This window comes from Pempheris klunzingeri, chromosome 1, assembly GCF_042242105.1.
Source record: "Pempheris klunzingeri isolate RE-2024b chromosome 1, fPemKlu1.hap1, whole genome shotgun sequence".
NCBI lineage: Eukaryota > Metazoa > Chordata > Actinopteri > Acropomatiformes > Pempheridae > Pempheris > Pempheris klunzingeri.
The window spans coordinates 30,938,313-30,965,917 of NC_092012.1; the positions used below are offsets into that span (position 1 = coordinate 30,938,313).

The window sequence follows — 27,605 nt, forward strand, 5'->3', positions numbered from 1 at the left end:
AATTGATTATCTATACTGTGATGTTGCATTGAGAGAAACTTCTTGTAGCAAGCGATAATAAAAAAACTGAAAATAAAAAAAAAAGCTAGTGATTATGTTTGTCAGCAAAACGTAATTATGAAAACAGTCTACTAATATACAAACATAATTTGTAAGAGACAACGTTGGTTTAGAACTGCATTCCCACCACTTTTACATTCAGTCTGAATCTGTATTCATCAAGTGGATTTTTATAGTTAAAATGTCCCTGCATGCAAAATTGAGCAATACAATGTGATTAAATACACAACAGATTATATTGATGTGACCTCTTTTGTTTGGGGCAATAGTGTCGTCCATTTGTAACAAACCACTTGACCTTCTCCACAAGTACAGCAACAGCGCTCGAGACCCTGAGGAGAGACCTAAAACAGCCATCAAACTTCCACCGCTAAAAACTTGAGCACGCTTTGCCCTATCAGGCTAATGATCAATTATTAATATCCACAATCCTCAGCCTTGATGTGGCTGCTTGGATATAGAAAGCAAGGCAATTATGTGCTTCTCTCTTATTTGGGTTTTGGCCGCCTCCATCTCCGGCCTGCCTCTCCCTCTCCATGCGTTGAGCTCCCCTATAAATATATAACAGATAGTTCCTCTTAGCACACCACAAGTTCTTATTAGGGCCCTCTCATTGCAGATATCCAGATCCAGATTAATTTGTAATTAGTCTTGAGTTGTTGAGCCTCTGAAAGATAAAGGATTCCAACTCCCATTCTATTCGCCCCAAACACTGACGATCACTTAAAAAGAACAAACGCTCTCGTGCTTGATAAAAATAGCTTAAGCTCGGACTTATTTGTTTGGCGACAAATGCCAGACACATATGTCTGAATGGCTTGGGTGATGCTAAGGCAGAGAATAAATGAGTTGGTCTATAATAAAACTTGTCATTGTGTCTCTCTGCGTGTTTGTTTGTAAAAAAGGGGGAAAAATGCTTAACAATTCATCAGCTCAGCGCAGGCAGCCCTGGCGTTTTTCTCACTGTGGAAGCATTGAGTAAGAAACAAAAAGGAGAATTAAAAAGCTGTCTCCTTTACTTTTTTTTTTTACAATGTAATTCTCTTTCCTGGAGATACCCCCTCGGCGGGTTTCTTTTAGGCTTCCCATTAATTTGCCTCCAAATGTCATATATCCCTCCATAGATAAAAAAAGATAAATGGGATAAAGACATATGGGCTTTTTTTAGGCAGTGTGTGCGTGTGGGGTGTGAGTGTAAAAAATACTGGAATAGTTTTTAGTCATTTAAGAGGACAGGGGGTGTAGAGGCAGGGGGGGCGAGGGTGGGGTGGGGCGGCTTCAGTCTATTAATAGTTGAGTCATCAGTGCCTCAATGTTCTGAAATGGCAAATTGTTAGATCCCCAATGGTGATTATTACTTGCTGTCAATGACCTTCATAACAAATTAAAATTATGCGACTGGGACAGAGTGTGCTCTTTAATAGGCGTTATGCATGGGATTGTGTGTGCGCCTGTTACTTTGTGCATGTAAATGTGTGTGTTTGTATGCGGGTGGCCAGAGGGTGAAGGCCTCTAGCATTTAAAACCTCCCCTCCCCTCTCTAAAATTGGAGCCTTTCTCTCATTTATTCTTAAATTGCTGCTCTATCTCTTGTGGTCATTGTCTCACATCTGTACCGTAGACAAACACACACACACACACACACACACACACACACACACACACACACACACACACACACATGCAGGAAGTTTGCAGCTACAGTATAAATCTTTTTATTTCATTTTCCGAGACGCTGGACAAGTTCATAGAAGAGGAAAACGGGACATGTCCTTGGTCTCTGGATTTACTGCCTGACCAGGCTATGGTGGGAGCAATAGTCTGTCTCTTTCTCACTCACACACACACACACACACACACAAACACACACACACAGTATGTATGCATGACGTGAAGCAGATTTACCCACTTTAGCTCCCCCTCCACAGTGGCCTTGTTAAAAGTGTTCATCGCCCCTTGTGGTAATATATGTCTTTAAGTGCACATTTATGCTCCCGAGCTATCGATCACTGTACATTCCCCACCCGATAATTACTCCATCTTAATATGCACTCTTAATGAGGCTTAATTGATTCATATTCATTGATGAAGAATAACAGCACTAATGGCTGTGGTGTGCAACGCATTGATGCCACGGACAGTATAGACTCCGACCAGTGCCAGGTGGACTGAGGGTGGGATAGAAGTGCCGGTACTGTAAATGAGTTTGATGATTGGCCTATTGTGCCTGCTGTTGATTTAGCATGCATGGAAATGAAAAGGAAATCAGTGGTGGCTTAGGAGGGAGTTCTACTTTATTCAGTGTTAAAGGGGGAGTGCAACAGGGTGGTTGTCCTCTATAGGTGATGATTTATACTGAGAGCAGCTGGAGAGGATTTGGTACTTTGACCTTTGCTTGTTACATTGTCCTTTGCCAATATTCTGTCACGTCCCGTCCTTTTTTCCTCCTTGATCCCTCTTTTCTTTTCTAATTTCCACATCTTTTCATTTTTCTTTTCTTTTCTATTAAGTGTTTTTATTGTAGTATTACTTCTGTCTATTTCCTTCTTTGGTTCTCTTTCAATTAGTTTGTTTCCTTTCCCTTCCTTTTCTTCCATTTCATCCTTTCTCAGCCTTTCACTCCTGTTATCTAAACACCTTACATTTCTCTAAATTCTCGTCTTTTGTCTTCTTTCTTTTCTTCTTCCCCCGTATTCTACTAACCTGTCATCTTTTTTCCGTTTCTACTTATCCCTCTTTTGAGAATTTTGTCATTGTTTTTTTCCTTCTCTTTTCTTTTTGTTTCATTCCCTTGTTTATTATTTTGCGATTAGTTTGTTTTAGTTTGCGTTCTCTCTTTTCCTTTTCCAGAATCCTCTAAACTCCTTTCCACCTCACCCTTTTCCTTCATTTCTGCTTTCTTTTGTCACATTTTCACTTTTCTTGTCTTAAATCCTTTCATTTCCTTTCATTTTCTTGCATTTCCCCATCCATAGAAAGGCAGCAGTATCCCAGTAAAAGAGACAGCGACCTAGTCATCCTTCACTAATGGTAACCACACCACTTCCTGCCAACACAGACTGAGAGGGGGCATGATGAATATACACCCTGATTATTATAGCACTACACACACAAGCACACACACACACACACACACGTTGGCAAGTGTGTGTATGTACAAATGCACAGACAAACACATTAGTAATTGCTCTTGTCTTCATGTCCTAAAAGACACCCACCTCTGTCCCCATCTGCCTTTTGTGCTCTCATGCATACATGCAGACAGTAGTGGACAACAGACACGTAAATGCACGCACACACAAACACACACACACACACACACACACACACTCATACACCCTCAAGCATCATCCACAGCCTCTCAACGGGGCTATGATCACCCTGCTAGAATGATAAAGTTAGTGAGACATCAGTGCTCCCTCAGACATGTATGTGTGTGTGTGTGTGTGTGTGTGTGTGTGTGTGTGTGTGTATGTCTTTTTCCAATGCTCTTTGAAGCCTGAAACAGACTTGAGGAGGGGGGAAAACAAAGGTGGGCCGGTGCCAGGGAGAAACTTATGGCACCATTCCTCTTCCCCTAGCTGGGCAGAGGCATAGCCTTTACTGAGGGAGAGAGCCACCTTCTGTCAGTCTGGGAGGGGGGAGGAGGAGGGGGGAAGAGAGGGATGGAGGGTGAGATGAGAGTGAGAGAAGTGGGTAGAGAGGACCGGCGGAAAAAAAGTACGCAAAGAAAAGCATCCTAAACAAAACAGACATTGGTCACGACTATCCATGTCCACCTGTGAAGGGACTGTGGTTTGACCCCCCCCCCCAGAAATGATATTATTTCTATAGATTTTGTAAGTTGCCAGGAGTATTTTAGGCTGTATAATTACAATAAGCACGCTAGGTGTTTTTTCCAGCAATGCCCTTCACCCAATAGTTCTGGAGAAATAGTCTTCACAGCATGAAGATCACACTCCCCGAATAGATGTCCTGCACTTACACACCCCCTTCATTCAAGAAAGTGCTTCAAATAAATAGCTTTAACACAATGCTGCACAACGAAAAACCACCACCCTTTTATTACCCAGGTTGAAAAAGGGACCTATCTCTCCTCCTCCTGTTTTTTCCCCCCTCATCCTCTCTTCTTTTTTTCTCTCCTCCACAACTCCAGTTTTAGTGCGGGCGTTCACTAATAAATATAAATGTTTGTGATTAGCATCTCTGCAGCACAGGTGCATGTTTGTTGCGAGGGGAGGCTTGTTCATTAATTTTCAGCCATGAAAAGTGCAGCGCGCCATGAACGGAGAGTCCAAATCACACACACTGATAAATGAACGCACAGATTGTTAATGTACCATTGTAAGGCTGCTGCCTCCACCAGCTTTGAAAAAAAAAGGGCCTGCTGCCAAAAGCAGGGCTATGGGCGCACACGCACACACACACATAAACACACACTGGGTCCGAGAGGTGTGGCAGGACCCTATTCAGAGGTCTAGATTAAACTGAATAGAGCTTTAGAACGGGTGTGTTTTTTATCCTTACACATATAGCCAGGGATTATTTAGATTATATAGACAAGACACCCCCCGGTGTGAGGCCTCTGGCTTCTGTTGTCTAATTAGATTTGGTAGAACTGGTATCTGCTGGTAACGACGGCACTAGGAACCTTGTGTCCTGATGTAAGGGTGTGTTGGCCCACTTTACTACGTGGATTGGACCTTTCATTTAAATAGAAAAAAAATAAAAGAATAAAAAAACAAACAATCGGTGCTTAAAGTGCATCTGTTTGGGTCTGTCCCGAGAATGCACACCATGCGTGAAGTGGTTATTTGGAAAACTGTGATGAGTAATCCTCAAAGTACTTTTTTTATTATCATCATGATGGTCATAATCATAATTTCATATCTGGATTAACACCCTCTGTCAGCTCTTAGTCTGGGTTGGCATATTTGCTCGGGTGTGGACACAACACGTGTGCATTATCAGAATCACCACATACTGTATATTTTAATTAGATAATGCATGCTAAATCTAGAACCGATCCTCAATATGCTTTTTTTGAGATATGGTCACAACTGTAACACTCACAACAGGAGAGAGAAAAACTGAGGAAGAGTAAACAAAGAGAAAATAAATAAAAATCTGCCTCAAAATGGGTTGTTTTTCAGGAGCTGCGAAAATGTTTTAATAGGGGACTGCTGAACACCTGCCTTAAAATGTCGTTTCAACATCTCCCGAATGCCATTTTGCTTAATTGACTTGGAAATGGCCCAAATGTATTGCTGAATGCGATCTAATTAATATTAATAATAAATGCCATTATTAACATCAAAGAACATCTGGTGCCCCTGTTTACCCCACCGCCTTATATGTAACACATTCTGCTGCTGTTTTCATCTCACAAACATTGCGCGGGTAAACAACAACTTGCATTTCCTTTATTTTTATTTTTGGTCGGGTTTTTTTTTTTGTTGTTCTTACAATTTATTTGGTCTTTGGTCTTTTTTCTGCTGCTGGATGGGGTCAGTACTAAAACAGGAAGTATGAGGTGAAGATGCTATGTTGAATTTGGAGCACAGTTGCTCTTTTCTGGTCCCCCCCTCCTTTCTTCTTCTTGTTCTTCTTGGTCTAGACCTGGTTGTTGTAATACCTTGGAGACTTCACAGATCCCTGGTGTAGTCCCTTAGAAAAAAAATATAGAAAATAATCAAAAAAAAGCATCTGCACACTGAGAAAGCTTTGCATTAGGACTTTCTCAATGCCCATAAATCATGGGCCAAATAACTTTAATCTAAAATTTCATTAAGTAGTCCTTGTCAGGTAGTAAAAGGAGGGGGATAATGCAGTGGTGTTTAATGATAATTGGTGTTTGGTTAATAAATTCTGCAAGTTCAGATTACGTTTTAGCAGTGGCTGGAATGCTAGCATCAGCAGTGTAACTAAACCTCAAATTGATTAACTCGCATGAACCAGACGCTCACAAAGATGGCAGTGGTCCAAATCAAAAAAAGAACGAGAGGGGAAGGGGGTGTTGGGAGGTGTGCGTGTGTGTGTGTGTGTGTGTGTGTGTGTGTCTGTGTGAGAACGAGAGAGAGTGAGAGAGAGCAAGCGAGCATCAGGCCGGATGGTGTTGTGTTGCTCTGGTGTAAGGAAATCAAGTCCCCCCGGGCGCATTTTTAAAAGCCTAATGCCTTTCAAATGATGTCATCACATTTTACTCTTTCTCTCTTTTCCCTCCCTCCCTCCCTCTCACCCAATCTCTCTTAATATCTTTCCCCTTTTCAAACTGTTTCCGTCAATCACCCCCTCCCTCCCCACCCTCCTCCTACCCCCAGTTATTTGGCTTCAGGGAGAGGCCGGCGGGCTTCGACGGGAGTCACATGACACATTAGAATAATGGCCGAGCAAGAAGCAAAACATCTTGTGTTTTTATGACTGATGTGCTTTTTTCCCCCCTAGTTTTATTTCCTGAAAGTGATATCATACTAATCAAAACCACAGAACGTTTAGAGTGCAAAGTGTGATTGAAAGAGCACCATTAAGGAACTGGCAGACCCCTTCCCCCCACCAAGCCACACCCCCGGCATCATATATACCCACACAATCATTGGCTTTGCTGTTTATTTGTTGCTGTTGTTGATGAATTTTTTTTTTTCTTCTTCTTTTTTTTTTTGTCCTCCAAACTGGGTGTGGTCGTTGTAAAGGAGTAGGCAGCATGCCCTGTCCCAGGGGTACCCACATGAACACTGACACACACACACACACACACACACACACACACACACACACACACACACACACACACACACATAAAGATCCTTATCAATTTATATATTTGTCAGTCAGACGCGGAGGCTGCCCTGGTGGCGTAGCCCCACGGTGGCGATGTAACGGTCGATTCCTTGCAAGATCCTGGTGACGTGCAGTCGGAAGGGAGTGAGGTGTCTCTCTCTCTCTCTCTCTCTCTCTCACACACACACACACTTACACACACAGTTGCACTTTCGCACACAGTTACTCAGAGGGGAGTGTGAGTGCAGCAGACAGCAGGCAGAGTGACTGATACTCAGCCTGCCTCCCAGATGGCCTGCTCAACTCTGCTCCAATCTGATCTCAGAGCCTTTGTTCTGGCATGTTCCATTACGCCGCCATGACACCAGTAAAGGCAGAGGGGAGAGGAGCTGGTCTCAGATCAGATACAGCTGAATTATACATGTATTTCTCTTTTTTTCTCCTCTGTGATAGTCTTGTTCTAGCACAGTCACAGTTCTGCGTATGTCATGTTTTTTCCTGGGGTAGAGGTGAGTGAGTGGCGGCGGTTAAAACTGTTTGGATGTTTGAGTTTGATAGTAGGATTTGGGGAAAAGGGAAATGGTAATGGCTTATAAGATATTTCTGCTGGTTTTATTCTTTATTGTATGAATTATGATCTTTTGTGGGGATTAATGCCAGAAAATGAGCTTTGGTAGAATTAGAACATGTCAACTCAGAGGCAACCTTTGACACTTGCAACAAATAACAGATGACAGAGATCCACTGGCTCGTAAATATTGGTCATTTAGTAAATATCAAATACTAAACATCAAATAATCCTGACAGACAGCGTTGCTGTGATATGATGAAGAATCATCCTCTGTCGCCATTACAGACAAAAATCAAGCAAGAACTGTAATTGTTTCCTTTTGTTTTTTGTGTTCTCGTCGCTAATCGTTTTAATTTTATGTTTTAATGAAAAATGTCTTGAGTTTAAAGTAGTGATGCACCCAGGACTTCCCCTAATTGTATAATAGTTTAAGCAAAGTGAAACAGTAGCAGTGGCTGGCCTTTACAGGCTTTTATATAAAAAGCCAAAGGCTCACCTGTGACAATCACTTTAATGTTGCGTCTCTACAGTGAATCGTCTTTGCATAATAAAAAAAAAAAAAGGATGAAAGATGGGGAGCGAAAATCAATACTCAGAGGATAGTTATGGCTGGGTGTCAACAAGCGATCGAGAGTCTCTCCCCACATCACACACCCAGCTGTGAACGATGATGCCTAATATACGGGGTGACCTTCAAAATGTCATAAATGTGTTGTGCAATAAAGTGTCAATATTTGTGGTTATATGGAGCAGGATGACTTTTACAGTAATTGGAACAGCCGCATTAAAAGCTGTGGATCAGTCAACTGATTAAAGACAAGCATGCTGGACACCCAGCCAGTGCATGGGAATGACGTGCATTCTCAGCCATGTGCATATCTGCAGGTGCGCGTGTGTGCATATAGCCATGTCACATGCATGCACACACGGGAGTGGAGCAAGGAATCACACCCAAACTTCTGTTTTACCTTTCTTTGTAGTGTGTACTGTGTGTGTGTGTTGGAATGTGTGAAGCCCATTTATTATTGAAGGGCTGTTATATGCCAGGAGAGCACACTCTCATCCTCTCAGTAGTGTGTCTTCCTCTTACAGGAGCACTATTAACCCTGACACACAAGGACGTGTGTCTAGGTCTGTGCGTGTGTGACAGGGAGAGACAGACATGCAGAGCTCGTGTGTGTGTGTGTGTGTGTGCTTGGAAGTGTGGTCTGGTGTTTGTCCTGCTTCTAATCTGTGTTTTGGATTTTTTAATTTTAGCCCCATCTGGGGTGGGCAGGTGGGCCACTGTCTGTTACACGATCTGGGGAGTCTTTGCCAAAAAGGGATCTGTACAGTAGACCGCTCTAAATATGTTTATGAGGAGGCGACTATGGCTACAGTATGGTGCAGTCCTGGACTAAGCACTGGGGGAATTGTAGTCGCTTTTATTTATTTATTTTCTATCAACAGGCCACCATTTAAATGCATTAACATAGAACTGCAAAAGACTAGAATGGGGGCACAATTGATGTGCTCACAGTATTGAAGTTCTGCTCCCCCCTGTAATATTTTATTTACAATTTGTATTTTGTATATTTTGCATCAAGGTGTGCAATATGGTGTATCATGGAAGCCACAATATTCATCATGATATACAGAATTTCCTTGACACTGTGACAATTTTTAAGTGGATTTAAGTAGATATAATGGCACAGTGCTATTTTCAATGTTTAGTTTCAACAACCCAACAAATTTTATTAGCTGCCATTTCATTGAATGTTTGTAGGGTAGGGTAGTGTTTGGTATCACTACATAGGTGGGAATAATGGAATAATCCGCCCCTGCACCTGTCTTACTGTCTCTGTGCAACATCTTATGTTGCTTAAAATGATGTGAAAAACAAGATTGTTTATAACCAAAATCCACAATTTAACATCTGCTTTTAAAACTTAACTGTCTCCCGGCTTTTTTCGTCTCCGGTACAAAAAATGAAACCGCACAGTTGCCAAGCCCAAGTAGAGGCAGCTGGTATTTAGTATCTGTGTATTGTCACAGACTTACATTTAGGTTGCCTTTCAGTTTCAGTTGTGATAAATAGCCTTCAGCCTGATAGCAGCATTGCTGAATGGAGTTGTGTGTTTAGTGTCAGTGTGGAAGAGGACTTGCTGACTTGGGTCTTTCCATTCTGTAAACCTTATTTGACTCCCCGACAGAGGAGGGGTGGAATGGGGTGGGGAGCGACAGAAAAGAAAAGATTAGGCTACTGCTAAAAAATGTTCCTTATTGTGCGGCGGGGTTGCCTAAGTGGGTTGCTCGATTTTGATTCTTTTTCTTTCTTTCTGGCTTCCTCCCCTCCCTCCCTACGCACATACCAAATCATGTGCCAGATTAGAAAATAAATAACATTCTGAACTGTATTTCTGCTTCTTTGGGTCACGCGCATACTGACATACTAAATTTTTTTTTTTTTCACTGTGGACGCCGCAGACTCTGTTAATGTATGTTTGCGATGAAATATAACCACGACTACAATGAACAAATCCGCTCGCCTGTACATTTGTTTTCTCTCCGCGAAAAGAGGATCAGTGTCACTGTTGCTCATGACTGCGAAGTTCAGAACTTCTTCTGCTGCCCGGCTCCACGTACATGTTTCAGATGAATAAATGTTGGTATAGAAAAAAGATTAAAAAAAAAAAAGAAAACAACAAAATAAAACAAAACACAATATTTTCACATGAATTTTTCCGTAAAATCTGTTGTGACAGTTCTTCTTTGTGTGGGTTGATGTTGAACCTCCTGCACAGTGACGTCCATCAAATGCTATTGAAACTAGTACAGATATTTTTAATTTAACAGCTACACGATACAAGACATATCAAGCATCTGTTGTGTATTCCTTTTTGTTTCTTTCAAGTTTTTTCCCCCCCTGTTTTTTGAACTTAACTGTGTTGCTCAGGTCTTTAAATTCTCGTGACTGTCAGCACATCACAGGCTCTTAACCATCCGTACAACAAGGCCAGTGTGTACAATCTGATGGTGACACCCTCACCTCAGATTATGCTGCTGTCAACACATTCCCACGTTGTCGTCAGTCATCTTTAGATTCATATTCAGAAGGTGATTGTGTTGATAACAGACTGCTGTTGCACTAAACTGTGCATCATCGTTTTTTGGTGTGCGGAGGAAGCGGCAGAGGGCGGGGTCAAAACCGTTATCACCCTATCATATCTCTGACAGCTACCTGTCAAAATCAGGTCGCAGGAAGAGATGCGAAGAGATCCTGCAATGCTGACATTGCTAAATCTATCTCTCTCCTTTTTCTTCCTTCTTTCTTTCTGTCTTATTTTGCATTGTTAATTTCCACTGCAATCCAGCATATGCTTAATAGGAATGATGATAATAGAAAGGATAAAAAAAGAAAAACAGGAGGAGAAAGGAGAGGCGGTGGTGGTGGTGCAGGTGGTGGTGTTGAGGGTGTGTGTGTGTGTGTGTGTGTGTGAGTTTGGGGGGGGGTGTATCTCAGGACTATGGTGTTTCTAAAGAAACTGAAAAGCTTATGAACTGTCAGCGTTCTGTCAGGGAGGAAAATAGCGCGGCCCGTGAACCCGTTTGATGTGCTTGACTTTGTGTGGCGTTCGCACATTTGAGCAAGGGAAATGAGGGACAATGAGAGACAGACAGAGGAGAAAGAAAAAAAAATGTGTTTTGTTGTGATGTGTGGAGGGCTGGTTTGAAGTGGCACTCAACACACCTTCCATTTGTCTCTCCCTCCTTGTGCTGTCTCTGTGCGTGCTCCAGATGTTGGGGAGGACTTGGGGAAGGCAGCGGGGAGCGTTCAGCCGTCTCTGTCCCAGCATCGTGAGCGGAGTCTGGCCTCGTCCTCCAAGGATTGCCCCTACTGTGGCAAGTCCTTCCGCACCTCCCATCATCTCAAAGTCCATCTGCGGATACACACAGGTCAGTACATCTATGGATATCACTTCTCCAGTCAAATGCACGCGCAGAGTGCATTTCTACAGCAATTAAACATTTATTGTGCTTCATGCAAAATTTACTTCACGACTTGTACTGACATTCCTTCTGGGGTTAGACTGACATATTGGTTTATGAATATTGGCCTTATCAGATATTGGAGTCTGTCTACCTCTGATATGATGGATATGATGCAGATTAATTGATTGCATATACGCTTTGTAACTGATACTGCAGTATTTGTATCTGAGGAGCCCTTAATCTGGATTTAATAATGGAGTACAAATTTATATAATTAGATACATTTCTTAATATTGAATAAGAAAGAAAGAAACGTACTGTACAAACTACCTCCATTGCACAGATGGTCACACATTCCAAATCACAGTATCACAATGTTCTGAAAATAAGCAGTACCATAAGAACCCAGTGATCCCAGTTCATCAGTAACACATAATGTAGTTCTCACCTAAGTTATTACCCTGTTTTGCCCACAGATATTTTCTGTGCAGTCTCATATTTGATGTTCGATTGGAATGCATTTTTCTCAAATCGACGTAAAATCAAATAAAAACAGCTTTTCACAAGCAGGAATACGCATTTCCTGACAGTGTCCCTCATTGAGGCTTAGGGCCGCTATTATTCTGTTTTTTCATACTCATCATTTCATTGAGCTCTAATTAACACAACAAGGGTTCAGTGTCCTCCGATGACATCACTCAGAGGGCAATTTCACACTCGCTAACTCTCAATAACTTTCAAGCCAAAACAAAGACGGCCTGTCCACAGTTTAGTGATATGCGTGAGAGCATGTGTCTAATAGATTTACCTTTATTTTGCAGTCAAGCGTCCTAAACCTCTGAGCTGTGTGCTCTCTGTCCATACATCTCACCAACCAGGGCTCAGGCAGTTCTGTAATAATCTGTCCGCTGGTTGTTGCTGGGAGGTTAAGGCTGCAGTCAGAGTAATGATGTGGACTGTGGACAGTAGCCAGGGTTCTAACCCTCTGCAAGGTATGAACGCCCCACTGACTATCCAGGTTAAAGTCACAATTAGACCACACAGAGGTCACCTTACAACAAGGACGCGTGGTTCTAGCTGGTGGGCCTGGTGTGTAAAGTGTAAGTTTGTAAGGTGATTTCCACTCCTCAGTTCATCTCATAGGGCGTTTCCAACCTACAAAACAGAGTGAATTATGATAATTGAACACCCTTGAATTTAAGGGCTACAGAAAAAGTTACTTATGCATCTATTCAACCTCTAATTGTACTGGACAATTCTGCAAAACCATGATTGTGTTCGGTGCTAATGTTTTTCATACCTAATATGGTATGATGGAGGTTAGAAAAGATTGTTATGGTTAAGGTTGACTTCCACACCCCTACTTTCTGCCTTGGTAAAAAAGGGCATTCGGAACTGAACGTTGGCATCGTATATGTAATAATATTTAAAGAAATGATATATGTCTTTCAAAGGTGTCTCTGTTTTTGGTCCAGCATTCACAGTGTGTGTTAAAGCTGTGTAATGCCACACACGCATGTACGTGTCATGCCTTAGAATAATTTGCTTGTCTGTTCATCACAAATTTATACCTTGCAATTCATCAAGATGGCTTTAAAAAGCTGACTCCAACCACTCTGACCTTTTTGTTAGTTTCTACATTCCACAGTAAAGGAATCCATGAGTTCCAGTAGAGACAGTGAGGCTAAAATGTAAAAAAAAAAAAAAAGAAAAAATCAATGCTTACTTTTTTCCTTATTCGCCCTCTCTGTCTCTCTTCTTCCTGCACTTAAAGGGAAGAATAAGAGACCACCCATACTGTAACCCCACCTCTATTAAGAGGCACATAATGTACCCCAGATTCTGAAAGGAATTAGGAGAAAAGCTTTATACTGTAGCTTGCTAATAAGTCTGGTATATACTCACATAATTAGCATCTCTATGTTAAATAGTGCATCCAGGTCACAGCCAGGTCGTGCCCAGCTATGCTACAGTGGCTGGGGATGGTGGCGGTGGACATCTGTTATCTGGTAGCGAGAGGGGTGAGTTATGTCTGCTTTGAGTAATACAGTAAGGATACCCATGAGGACCGTATTTTATCAGGGAGGAAGCGGAGACCTCAACCGAAACTTGCCTTTAACTAATTTGGCAAAACACACACAGACAAGTAAGCCCATCGAATTTCATTCAGATTGCATATTTTACTTTTATCCACTCATATCTCAAAATACAAAATACATAATACATAAAAAAATAAATAAAAGGCTTAATCTTGAGATCTATACACCTCAGAGCAAAACTGAGGAAGGTTAGTAAGGATGTTGTCTTTTGGAATGGAATGTGTCTGGATGCCGGCCTATCTAAGCACAGCTTTAGCATAGTCTTCTACACATGGAGAGAAAAAACAGCTTGATGCATCCCCAACATGTGGCCTTTAAATCATTCCTATAACCCAATCACACCAGCTCCACTGTGACATCCTGATTACATCCACGAGATGACTTTTACAGTGGCTAAAGATCCTCTCTGTGCTCTGGTGACAATGCAGAGAAATTCACAGATGACAGCCGGGCTCCCCTTCATCCTAATGCAATGTGAGTGACACAATGGAGTTGCTTACCAAGCCAGTCGAGGCAGCATTGTGCAACGCAACGCAGAGATTAATGAGCGGCTAACACCAGCTTGAAAGGAATGAAGTGAATTTAAATTTCTCCAAAAGTTAAAGAGCTAATGTTACAGTATTAATTTCCTCTTGAACAGTGAGTGGGAAAATATCCATTAGCAAAATTAACCACAGTTTTCTAGGTAGCTAACATTGTGCGGCTGTGGTGCTACAGTGTGGGGCCACAGCTAATGAACACACTGCAGAGGGTGATATTTCATTATACAAATTAATGCTCACATTTTAATGGGAAAGTCACATAATGAATCTAGGCTTCAGTGACAGCAATTAGAGGCCCAGATTGTCCCCTTCTGGACAAGGCACTATTTAGCAGTAAGCAGCTGTGTGTAAAAAATAAAAAGGTCCTCGCTCTTGACAATAGCCACACATAACTTCAGGCAGGGCATAACCAATAAGAGTCTCTGCTCACCTTTAAACGAGGAGAAGGGGGAGACAAAGAGAGGGAGAAAGAGAAAGAGGAGAGGCAGAACTTGCCCATGTCACTTAACCTTAACCTAACCTTGTAATCAGGATGAATCAAGAGGGACCTGTGATCTCCCTCTCCATTCCTCTCGCTCCTTTACCGCCTCGTCTTCCCTTTTCTCCTCTTGCTTTAAGCGTCTCCAGTACTTTTTCTTTTTCTTTTTCAGTGCACTATTTTTTTCTCCATTTCCTATCTCTGCCACACACAATGCCAGTTGAGTTAGAGAATATTTTGACTCAATCCCACATACATCATTCTGGTGTTGTAAATACTCACTAGAGCACCAGTGTGTATTAGGCTCCCCAAAAAAATGTACCATTCACTGCTGTTTGAGTAACATTTGCCAAAAGCTACAGTGTCAATTTTAGGAAATGACTGGGCTTTTTTAAGTACAAACAAAATAAATAAAAAAAAAAAAACAGAGGAACTTGTGATGCAGGAATTTGTGAGCTGTCAGGAATGAATGAGTTTGGGTCCGACTGTCACAGACAGGATAGGGAAGTAAGAAAGCACTTAAAGATTTATTAATAATAAGGAAAAATACAAAAGAAATGCTATGTGTTTGTCATTAAGTGGACACATTCAGTTCCTGAGTGTGGGACTGTGCATCTGTGCTGTCACTTCCCCTCCGAGGCAAGTGAACTCTTAACCTTGACAGTGTTCAATTCAACACTAACCACTAACGTAAGCAGATGTAATTAAAACAGATGTAAGAGAACGTCTATCCATTATTCAGTCTCTCAAACATCCAAGTGGTGTTTTTTTTTCCATCCCTTCAGCCAAATGGAAATTCATCTTCCAGTATGTCATATCTATTAAGCCATTTTAATTGCCCCTCTGTACAGGTTTGGGGTATTTATCTTTACTTGTTTCTATGGCAGTGTCACAATTCACACAAAGCCAGATGAAATCAGTACATGCAACATGAAGTGCAAACATGCTGTGGAGGAGCACATCCCAGCACAGCAATCAGGAGAAGGATGATTTATAACCACAAAGGTATCACTAGGATGTTTATGAGCTCTAGTTTTTCAAGTCAAAGCTAAGAAAGCTGCAGTGGTGCCTTTCTTACCCTTGTATCATTCAATGTGTCAGGAGCAAAGTAGCTCAACAAAGCCTAGACGGACAACAGCAAAAAGTTTACCGTTCTATTTTTAACTCCCAAAGAGCAATTTTCTGGTTTTGTGGCGGCAGTGATCTGTCATGTGGCTGGGAGGTTGTGCTGTTTGCGCTGATATCAATTAAAAGTGGATTAACGGGTACATAATGACCTTTAGCAGTAAATTGTGTGTAATGTTGCAAGGCAGGATACAGTATATTCCCCAGATGTCACACCAGGCCCCTGACGTATGATGGAGCAGATGTCTTAGCCAGTCCAAATGGCCCTCTAAGACACAAACACACACATACATACACACAGGCTCAGGCCTACAAGCATGCATAAACATGTGTTCACACACATTCCAAATGGTGCACACACACATACGTAAACACAAGTAGATGCAGAAATACACTTGTCTCCTGTGTCACTCGCTCCAGATATATTTAAATGCTTAATTTTAATGGGAAACTGGAATAAACTGATCGCTCTCTGAGGGAATTTGTATTTATCTCCAGTTTGCCTTACTCGGTAAACATCAAAGAGAGCGTAAATCATACTATCTTCTGCGCTTTTCATTCTCATTTTAGATATAGATGCTACATTAATCTTTATTTTCTCCCCATGAACATTAAAAACCTCTTATAAGGGAAGAAAAGACAGAGGAGGGAAAAAAAAAGATCAGATCAGTCTAATTTCTGTCTAATTTGGCTCCTAGAATATCATTTTGTCCAGTTAGAGGAATTGAGAATGATCATTTGCATCAGGGACGTTTCCTTATTAAATCAGCACTGAGCCTCTGTTCGGCAGCTCACAGGAGAAGCACTTATTGGGTTAAAAGCTCATCTCGTATGGTTTATTTTAAATATACTCTATGCCTCATAGCCACTCTAGCGTAAGAGAAAAGATATCAAATCACTGTCTTTCTATCTATAGTCAGGGCTATCTGTCTCTCTGCACACTCCCTTTCCCTTTTCGTCTCTCTTATTCTTTCTCTCTCCTCTCTTCAGCATTTCCACCTTCAATTTTCTTTTGTATACCCTCCTATTCGTTTCTCTCCCGTATCAATATTGTATTGAGTTGGTGTTTGTGGCCCTGTATTTGAGAACTCTGCAGTAGGTCTGCAGATCGCAGAGTCTTTTTCTGGAATGGTGCCCTCTAAATAATGATAAATTACTTGAGCAGTATGCCATTTGCTAATTATATCCATGATTTACTACACAGCCCGACTTAAATCATTCAAACCAGCCTTGCGTAACAATGCCTTTTTTTCTTTTATAAAATGGTTTCCATGTGTATAATCTAAACATTTTTATGGCCATATATTGTATATCTAGAAATGTGCATACAAAGAGAACGCTACAACCATCCCTTTTAAGTTATTTTCCATCACCCCCCCCCCACCCCTCTTTTCACACAGTCAGTTATCCCTATAACAGAAATTCTACTCAGGGAACTTTTTATATGTATATATTTGAAAAAAAATCAAGCTTTGCATTTTTTCCCTCTCTGTTCATTGTTTAATGAATCCAAATCTGGCTCAGTCTCCAAGCCTATTATAATTGCTAGCAGGATGTGTTCTATTTCAACATAAGTATCATTCCAATGAAAGATCCACTTCTGGCAGAATAATGCTGGTGTTATACCATTATCAAGAATATTCATGAATATGGATGTGCAGCATAAATAAATATATGTAAATGTTACACAACAGATTCACCCCTCTTTTACCGTAATATAAATCTCTTTGATCTGTATGTCCTGTAGTGAATCATATTGTTCTTCATCATAGAGCTTCAACAAGCATGTGGTTCGCATATGTCGTCTGCACATTTCTTTTCTTCTTTTCTTTTTTTTTTATTAAATACTCATTGACTTATTTTTGCATTGTGGTGTCTCATCCATATTTTGTTCTCAGTGCACCACAGTGTGGCAGTGGTCTGGGAGATCTTATGCCGTGGCTGATTTATGCTTCTCAAGATAAACTGCAAATGGGGAATATCAGAGAAATTGCACTCTCATTGCCAAGACACAGGACTGACAGCGAACAAGGCCAGAAAAGAGGCACGATGACCCCACTGCAGGCGCACATACAAACGCACACATGCATGCATAGATGCACATAAATGCACACAAACAGAGACCCAGCCGCACCCCCAGCCCCAGCCCTCACTCATGCAAACACAGATAGCATCGAGACAGTTTTGTTGTCAGTTGAAAATATTATCTCTTGTAGTGGACTGAAAGCACCATATGGTGAAATGTTTTTTATGGTGTTGATGTGAGTGATGGCTCACTTGGCGGAGCTGGATCGAGCTGGATCGACCCATATTCAGATGCCTACTCCACCCCCCCACCCTCGTCCCAATAGACACACACGTGCAATAACACACACACAAGTGGAACAGAGCCGATGTCTGTGGAAGAGCAAAGACTTGGGATTGTTGGTTGAATGCAGCTTCCTGTTCATTATCACTTTGTGGTGTAGTTTATCTCATTATGTCCTTGATTTGGTTTCTTTCTAAACTTCTATTTATTTGATTTTTCCACTTTCTTCCCTCATTCTCTTTTCAGGAGTTAGAAATTGCAAGTGTTTTCATGTCAACTAAAAAGCGAAGCTTTTCCAAAATATTCTCTTTTTTATAGTAGTTAATGAAATGCATATCTTTTTTTGTGAGCTCCACTCATTTGACCTAATTTTCTTTGTTCAGGGAGGTTACATGACCCTAGGGTCCACATTCCCTGCTCCAATAAATAGATTTTGATATCCAGTCAATCTAATAATCAGGTTAATTATTCACTGTTTTTATTCATCTTTCCCTCTCTGTTTCTCTGTCTTTTTCTTGGCCTCTCAGGAGAGAAACCCTACCGGTGCCCTCATTGTGACTATGCCGGCACCCAGTCTGCCAGTCTGAAGTACCACCTGGAGCGCCACCACCGTGAGCGTCAAAATGGCTCCACCACTTCAGGACCATCTTCTGGCCACACCCCTTCTTCTGACCACAAAGAGGATCATGGAAAGACAGCTGGTGGTGGTATCTTTGCCAGACCAGATGTCCTCCGTAATGTTTTCAAGGGCATGCCTCCCAATCTAGACTTCAGGGCAGGTCCATTGCTGCCACATCAGTGGGCATCGGCTGGCATGATGTCTCCGCATGACCGAGATCGTGAGCGGGAGCGTGGGGACCGCCGCTTTGACTCTGCCTCCTCGGCTGAAAACATGAAGATCGCCGATGGCCCATCCTCCCTGGTCTCAGCAGCAACAGATAGCTTCTCTGACCTAAGCAGGGCTTACCAAAGCATGATGGGAAATGGAGTCCACTTTCAAGGTTCTCTCCAGGCCTTCATGGACAGCTTCGTCCTCAGCTCCATGAAGAAGGATGTGAAGGACCAGAGTCCGGCCCAGCTCCAGGCCCATTGCTACAATGATAACGGTGAGCCCAAAGCAAAGCGGGCCGCCTCGGCTGACCAGGAAAAAGAGGATAAGGCTGAAGCCAAACAGAACTCAGAGCCTGGCAAACCAGGGTCTCAGTATGAACCACTTGATCTGTCTGTGTCAGTCCGGCCTGAGTCTGCATCTGGATCTCTCCCTGGCTCTTCAATCACTATCCACGATAATGTGGCGTGGCATGGCTGCCTCTTCTGCTCCTTCTCCACCTCCTCATCGGAGCTCATGGCACTGCACCTCCAGGCCAACCACCTGGGTAAGGCCCAAGCACAGCGGTCTGATACAGGAAAGGAGCTTCAGGGAGAGGCTTCTCCCACCAACTCTACCATTCCCTCCTCCAACACCAAGACCTCTGGTGTGGCCCTTGACAAAGATGGAGAGAAAAGTCAAGGAGGCTGGAACAACCACATGGACCAGCCCTACAATCCCTTCCAGAGTGACTTCTATAGGCGATTTGGTGGCTTGTATGATGGATCCCCGAGGGCCAACCAGGCTCTTCAAGGGTACATAGCCCCAGCAGAGCAGAGTCTGGACCTACCAAGCCAGGCCTTTGGAGGAGCGTCTTCGGTCGGACCAGATGACCAGATCGGCGAGAGAGCCTCCTTAGGAGATGCTGAAGAGGACCAGGTCGGATCAGATGATGAGGTTGTAAAGGCTGGGTTGCAGAGTGCCAGTGAGACTCCCTCAACCACCCCCAAGAGACAGCAGCAACAGAATCAGTCTGATGAAGAGGAAGAGGAGGGAGGAGTGGCTGAAGAGGAGGATGACAGAGATGAGGATGGGCAGATTGATATGGAGAGAGAGGAAGACAGAAGTCCAGCTTCAGACCACCTCCAGAACCACCCCAGACAGCAAGACAACTCATCCCTCTCTCCAAGGAGTGGAGCCGTTTTGGCATCATCTTCCTCTGCCATGAAACCGCTTTCTCTGGTTCCCCAATCCAAGAACCAAGCTCTGCCACTGGAGAAGCAGTGGCAGCAGGGCCTGGGCCTCCTGTCTCCAGGAGGTCCTCCAGGACTGTTGAAGGCTGAGCAGCAGACCCACCTAGAGCAGCAGATGAACATGCTGTCTGTCCTCAGAGCCTACAGCAATGACAACCTCCCTGCATTCAATGGCCTGGGTGGCGGAGCGGGAGGAGCATCCACAGGGGGCATGAAGAGGCCAGATGCACCTGGTGAGTGTATTTTAACCCCTTTTGCCACATTAACTGCTGTAATGCACACACACAAATATTCTCTGACACCTATACCAGCAGAGAAACACACACAAAAGTCATGAACACACACATTTGAAACACAAATTCAATTTTACCAGCACTGCATAGACATAAACACTAAACACACAAGACAAACACATATACTATTTTTTTCCTGACACCCACAAAGGAATCTCAGACACTCACTAAAGGTCTTGAGATTGGCTCTGAAGTGATTTCAGCCTTATTTCAAGCAAGTTTAGAAGCTATCAGCCTGGCGACTAGCAACAGATTAATCTTTATTACACGTTTATATTACTGGGAGAGCAGCACCTCCCTCCCGCTCCACAGCATGGAATAACCCTGGATGAGTCAGAGCAGGACCTCAGCTCCCTGTGCCATCTCCTGCACATGTCTCTTAACTATCTTAGCTCTCATAAAGCTGGCTCCCAAAAGCCCATTACTTTATAAGACTCGTCGATCTATGACCCTGTGAAAAATGAACTGTCAACTTTCATGATTCTGCTAAGGTTACAGCTGCTCCTTGAGACTGAAGGAGGAAGTCCTTTTTCTTTTTTTCCTCTTTTTTACAATGCTCTTTTGCTGTTTAGGGCTAGTTGCTCAAGAGTCTCTATAGGAAGATAGTAAAAATCCAAAGTTGGCATTGAGCTGTGAATTACTGACTTACACACTACAGAGACAGAAATTGCGCAAAAGAGGAACACGACTTAGCTCTGGTGGTGTCAGCTGAGATTCTATCAGTGACAAATACTTCAGACCGGAAATTTAGATATTTCAATGAATAGGAAATGTTCCCATATTTGTTTTAAAGAAGCAAAAATAAGTTTAAAAAATCTGATTTTAAATAAAGGGTTAATTGTTTCAGACAGTATGTTGTGGCTACCTGGATGAATGTACAGCATCTCTTAGCTAGGGTGTCATGTTTTGAAGATTTCGTCAGATTTAATCTAGAAATCTTTCTGCTCTGTGTTTTTGTTTGTGTAGCCCAATAAAAATTCCACAATCATAGCACACACATTTTTTTGTGTAATGAAATTAAAAAATAATTGTAATAAAAAAAAAGATAGAGAAAAGATACAGTACGATATTTAGAAATGTTAACTTATAATAATGGTGAATGAAGGGGTGCAGCTACATATGTTCATCTGACCTTTCCATTTGAAAAATATATAGTGTCCCTTTGTCAGTGAACCAGACTCTCTGCATATCTTAACATCATGAAAGCATTTTAGCCATACAAGACTGATATATGTTTCTTTTAATAAAGAAATGCCTTTGTGTGAGAATGCCCTACTTATTGTCTAATCAGAAAGCCTTTGAAAGCCAACTATGTAATGTGGGCAGTTCCCTTTGCAGCTAGGAATGTTTGACCTTTATAGATAAGGATTTCTCTATGTAACAAAAGCCTTTCTTACATGTTGTTAGTTTGTCCTAGGCTGACACAGGCATTCATTGTAATTAGACAGCCCAACGTGTTATTATATATCCAACTTCCTGGCAATAGATATTCACCATTCAGACCTCTGGGATGGAACTTAAGATAGCTTAGAAAGATATAAAAGATTGCAGGAAACACAAGTAAAATCAAGACACGCTGTGGTGTGCTTGCATATGAAGATCAGTTGTTGCACTTAGTGTGACATTACCTTAGGCAGCTTGCCCTGCCAAACTATACTCCCATCCCAGTCACCAGCTATCTGTGTGCTACAGTGATACACTATACTATATGTGTCACATAATATAACACTTTATCCTATATTGTGCGTCAAGCAAAGCTCTTACAGCTACTGTTACTGAATTCAACAGGTTTTTGTTTGCATATCTGTGTAGTAAAAGGCAAGTTGAATTCACTGCGAACCAGAATGATACTTTGAGAAGAAGATGCTAGAGTGGCATGAGGGATATGGAAGCTCAGGTTTCTTCAAACAGTTCCAAGACATGAACCTGAGGGTCTTGGTTGTCTTTAGGTATGGATGAGAGTGTGTTTTCAGTCAGTTGTCAGTGTTAACCCTGCAGTGGACTGCATGCTGTAGCTCCATGTAAACCCATAGCAATAAGTGTCTCTAGTATCTGTGCTGCATCTACAAGTACTGTTGGTATTGTACCGTACTTTGCTGTTGCTATAACTGCTATAGGAATTACTGTCCTTACTTTTATAGTTACTGTTACAACTGCTACTAATATTACAAGGGCTATTTTCGTCATGAATATTATTGGCGCGCAGTTTCTACGACTACTGTTATTTCAACAATTACTTAAAATGACCACCACTTGTACTAAAACTACACTCCATTACAAGTAAGCAATACATACTGAAATGTTGTGAAGTATAAGTGTAAAGTAGCATTAAATCTCACCAAAGTCAGTATTTTACTCCTAGAGCTGTTGATGATACTGTCATTGTTACTACTGTCACTACTACTATTGTGACTGCTGCAAGTTCTACTACACAAACTATGGTTGCATGGCAAAGCTTGGATGAGAAAATAGATACACTTGTTTCATGCTAAAATGCACTATTACAATCCCTCTTTATGTGTCCACTTGTAAAACCCTTGTGTTGGGGGTCATCCGCAGCGTGAAGAGCAGCAACCACACATTCCACTGTTATTTGGTGGGTGGAGAAGGTGGGGGTAGCAAAGACGTCCGTAAAACTCAATTCAGACCTGGCAAAATGTGATTATCTGGAGTGGGTTTGCATTAGGTTTGTATGCAAATACAGCATAAATCATTAATATCGAAATTCTCCCCTGAATCTGTGGGAGCCGTTGTAGGGCACGCGCTGCACGTCTGGAGTGGCCGTCTCTTCATTAGTATGCCCAGAGGAGGGGAAAAGGGTTACAATGCGCATGAATCTACTTGCACTCTGACACATAACAGATACACACATATACGGATCCACACACATATTCTCACGTCTGTAGTATTAAACCACACCTCCCTAAATTGGCCTAGGAATTGGATTTATCAATAAATGTCATTAACAGCAGCAGTGGCTCTGAGGTTTCTGTAATCAGACAAGGTATCTGGTTACTGAGGTACAGTACGCTGTGTAAAGATTGATATGAACCCGCACCATTTGCTGTACTGTAGATGTGCTTAACGCAATCAATACTTGGCTGCAGTGGAGACCTATCTATAGCCATGCATTATCAAACATGAAGTATTACATTATTCAAACAGTGCTGTACATGCCATGACTGCTTGCGAACATTGCTCCTCACATTGTATTACTTACATAACCTCAACCCCTCCGTTCATTTAATATATTAAATGTGGACCAGGACTTTAGAAGGTTAAGATTGACAAGCTGGAGGGAAAGTGTTGATAGAGGTGTAGGACTTTGATGAGCGCACCGAGGGTTTCCGAGGAGAAAATGGCAGGGTTCATAGCTGAGCACCTCTCGCAATTTGAGAGGTATGAGAGTAAACAGAGAGTTAGAAGAGAGACATAAGAGAGAAAAATGCTGTATATTCTCATATCAATTAGACCCATCACTTTCAATTTACAAGTACTCTCACACTGTGCTCTTTAGTTCTCATAAGTGCTGTTGTTTGTTGCTGATAAAAAGCTTCCTGTACACATATTTATTGACAGTAAAAGGAATCTGTTTTTTTTTAAGACTTTAGAGGATGAACATGTACACTGGTGCCTCAGTGTCATTACACAGCAGCAAGAACCACAATAATGTAGTAACAGTAAAAATGGAGTCTCTTGAACTGAAGGTAATGACTGAAAGTACGCTCTTGTACACAAGTTAGTTTACAATACTGGTCCTTGATTTGGAATACAAAATCACATGAATCTCTATACAACTGAAAAAGAATGTTTTAAGATGTTTTAAGTTGTTGGTATGTTTTATTCTTTAGATGTCCTTTATTCTTTTTTGGGGGGGGGTCCACAGTGCACACATATTTGCAAAGCTAATAAAACAATATAAGAGCATTGCCACACAGCATAGTCTATCCAAACTATAATGTAGCCATCATACAACACAAGTTTGTGGCAAAGTTTTCGTCAAAACACAAACAAAGTCTGAACATTTAAATGCGTGAAATTATAGGTTTAAATCGTTTTAACATAAGCACAAAGCCTAATCAATAACTCAGGCACATTAAGTTGTGCTTTATTTTAAAAACAGTGTAATAAATCTTTTTACCAACTATTCCATCTCTACCTTATATTGTGACTATTATGCAACGACATCCCACAACTATACAGGGACAAAATCCATTAGAAATACCAGGATTTCTGAGGACACTGGTTTCAATAATCAGTTACAAGCCTAAGCCAGTCAGCTTGTGGCTACATTATAACATGAAAATACTGTTGTAACTATTGTAAATTACAACAGTTTGTTCCTGCGGGAGTTTCCTCAAAGCAAGACAGCTCTCAAGAAAAGCTGCACAAATTGAGGCTGAAGCAGAGATGCAGCGACACAGTGTTTAACATGCACATATCACAAGTAATAATGAATGACGTGATGTCTGATTTGACATCATTTTTGTCCTCCAACCCTAAAATTTCTGTAACTGCGTGTGTGTGTGTCTGTGCACCCAATGAAGTTTGGTTTCCATTTTAAATACAGGACTGGTTATGTCACCGGGGGCCAATTACTCCTGTCAGAGGGAGTGCACTCCAGGCTGCCCTCACTGCACGGGATTTGAACCCACAAGTGCTGAGGTCATATTAGAACAATGTGCAAGAAACGTACAGACCATACACACACATGCACACACACACACACTCAACTATACATCTGTATGCTCTTGGAGGAGGGAAGGCAAATGCATGCTCGCAGAGTAACTTGTGCGCCATTGTAATAAAAGGCTGATATGTTTGTGTGTGTATGAGTGTGTGTGTATGTGTGTGTGAGAGAAATAGGTTCTGTAAAGCACTGATGGTAATTAAAGACATATGGTGGGATTGGCGGTCTCGCTGTGAAGCGCAGATGTAGTGGATCACAGTTGGCATTACTGGTGTAATTTTCACTCTCTTGTTTAAGTGGAAGAAAGGTAGGCATACTGTAACAAATGAAGCCCCCCACCCCACCCCCCCACCACCACTACCACACACACACACACACACAAACATCATACCAGACGCACATATGCTGATGTCAGTATGACACACCAAAATATAACTAAAGGATTGAAGAAAAACGCTCTTCATTTAGATTAATAATATTGATGATTGCCATTTAAATAAATGTTTATTCACTGTCACTGAATGAGGTAACAGCATGGTGATTAAGATCATGGCCCGCCGAACAAACTCAGCGTCGGTGGTGACACAGCTAGAAAAAAAATCACAAGAGACCAACTTAACTTTTACATGGAGGAATCTAACGCATCATATAAAAAGAAAAACTATCACTGCTCTCTCTGAAGGTGGACCAAAGGCAATAAACATTGAATATATGAATGGAACCTGAAAACGGAGCCAAATGGAACGATGTGTTAAATTCCCTCACAGTATCTGGCACGTATTCCCTCAAACTATATTTGACAAGATGAGTGGTATAGAATTTATCTTAAAATGTGATTACAGTGTCACCTCTTAAGCTTTCTAAATATCACCAAAGGATTTGAATTATTTATAAATCATTTTAGAGTCACAACTTTACACACTTTACTAACAGATATATGCTTCACAAAAGAAAATCTCTGTTTTATCGGAACTGGATGAATAGTGGTGCATAATGGACCTATTGTAAATGGGTGCAAATGCTGATGTATAATCCTGCATTGATTTTTGTTGTAATTATGACTTTGATTGCGACCTCACAGAATTTAAATCTCTCATCAATGCCATATGGAACACATTCCTCATCCTAGCAAAAAAATAGAAGATTGTAGTAGTTCTCCACACACCCTTTATAAATGTAATTGATTTTCTCTATAAATGATGTTCAAATTCATAAAGTGTATCCTAACAAATGACATATACCGTAATCACTCCGTTTTCCACTCTACATCATAGACTTCCACCTATACTAACCATGACAGTATAGCTTTTGTTTTAAAATATATTTTCTTGTTTCTTTTTTGTTTCAACCATTTTTCTGTTATATAACCAGTTAAAAGTTATTACCACCGATGCCTCAAAATATTGTGAAATTAAATCACACTTACACCACTCTGTGGAGCTGTCCATTCCACGGCGATAGGACGTCAATCACTTCTAAAGTTATGACAACCAAATAAACAACAGCATGAGCCCAGTGTTTTGTCCACAGGCAGAGTGACGACAGGGCGGAGGATAAGACTACGTTACCGGAGAGCAAGAAAAAAGATAGATTTAACTAGCAAATGTTAAGTTGTATAGATTTCAAAGTTTAAGTAAACATTCACAATGTATTTTTAATGGATGGTCATGGTCAACTAATTATTAATGTTAAAGATATTTCAAGAAATAAGGTTCCAGCTAACATTATGTAACACGAACAATAACATTAGCGAACTCAGTGAATCATGTTACCGGTAATGTTACTTCATTAAACACTGTTTAAACAATTGCTAACAATGTTTACACGAGCTTCGTATAATGAGCTGGTTAAAATATTTCTCCAAAGAGCGAACGATGCCTGATGTCATTGTCGATTTAGCAAGGGAGGGGCTCAAGGCTTTTAGCTATGTCCTGGTAAAGGCAAATACATGCCTGATATTACAAATGAATACATAAATATCAGTAATGTTCCTAAGCTTGTTTTTGCAGTCAAGTTGCATTTCATCATGTTTTTAAATTACCTGTCAGTATAAACTTTTTTTCACTGCTGAAATACAGTAGAAATACAAATCAAAGGAAAACATAGATGTAACCCCTATTTGTTATAAGTCATACTCAAGATATTAAGAATTTCACACAGATAAAATACATTTTAAATCAGAAAATGTAAGGGTAAGAGAATGAGCAAGAGGTCAGACAGGGTAAATGATGTGCAAACAGAGCTCAGCTGGCCACCAGGCTCCAGCTTAAAAGCCTTTTTACTGTAGCTCAGTGGCACTGACCATCACGTCCTCCACACAACTTGACTCCATTCTCAGACAACATCTCTTTTATCTCTGCTCTGTCAGTATCGAGTAAGCTCACCCACCTGCATAAATGCATTCGCACACACACACATGCACGCACACACACACACACACACACACACTGAAAACTTGTGATAATGCAAAACCTGGTAATTGCCAATAATACTGTCCTCATCAGGTGGTTAATTACCATGAATTTGGTTGCTGTTTGTCTCTAGCAAACATGCACACACACACATAAACACTCACACAAAATGCTTTGACAAGTGCAAAAGAGCTAGGGTACTTATTGCTCCCAGACTC

At 41.4% G+C, this 27,605-nt stretch overlaps 1 protein-coding gene across 2 annotated transcripts in view; it reads left to right on the forward strand.

Moving 5' to 3' along the window:
• The window catches only part of znf536 (zinc finger protein 536), a 192,238-nt gene that overhangs the window by 125,859 nt on the left and 38,774 nt on the right, over window positions 1-27,605 (forward strand). For both annotated transcript variants that reach the window (XM_070833703.1, XM_070833711.1), the window contains exons 5-6: window positions 11,186-11,344; window positions 18,460-20,226. In XM_070833703.1, coding sequence (XP_070689804.1) covers window positions 11,186-11,344; window positions 18,460-20,226 — 1,926 coding nt within the window. The remainder of the gene's footprint in view (window positions 1-11,185; window positions 11,345-18,459; window positions 20,227-27,605) is intronic.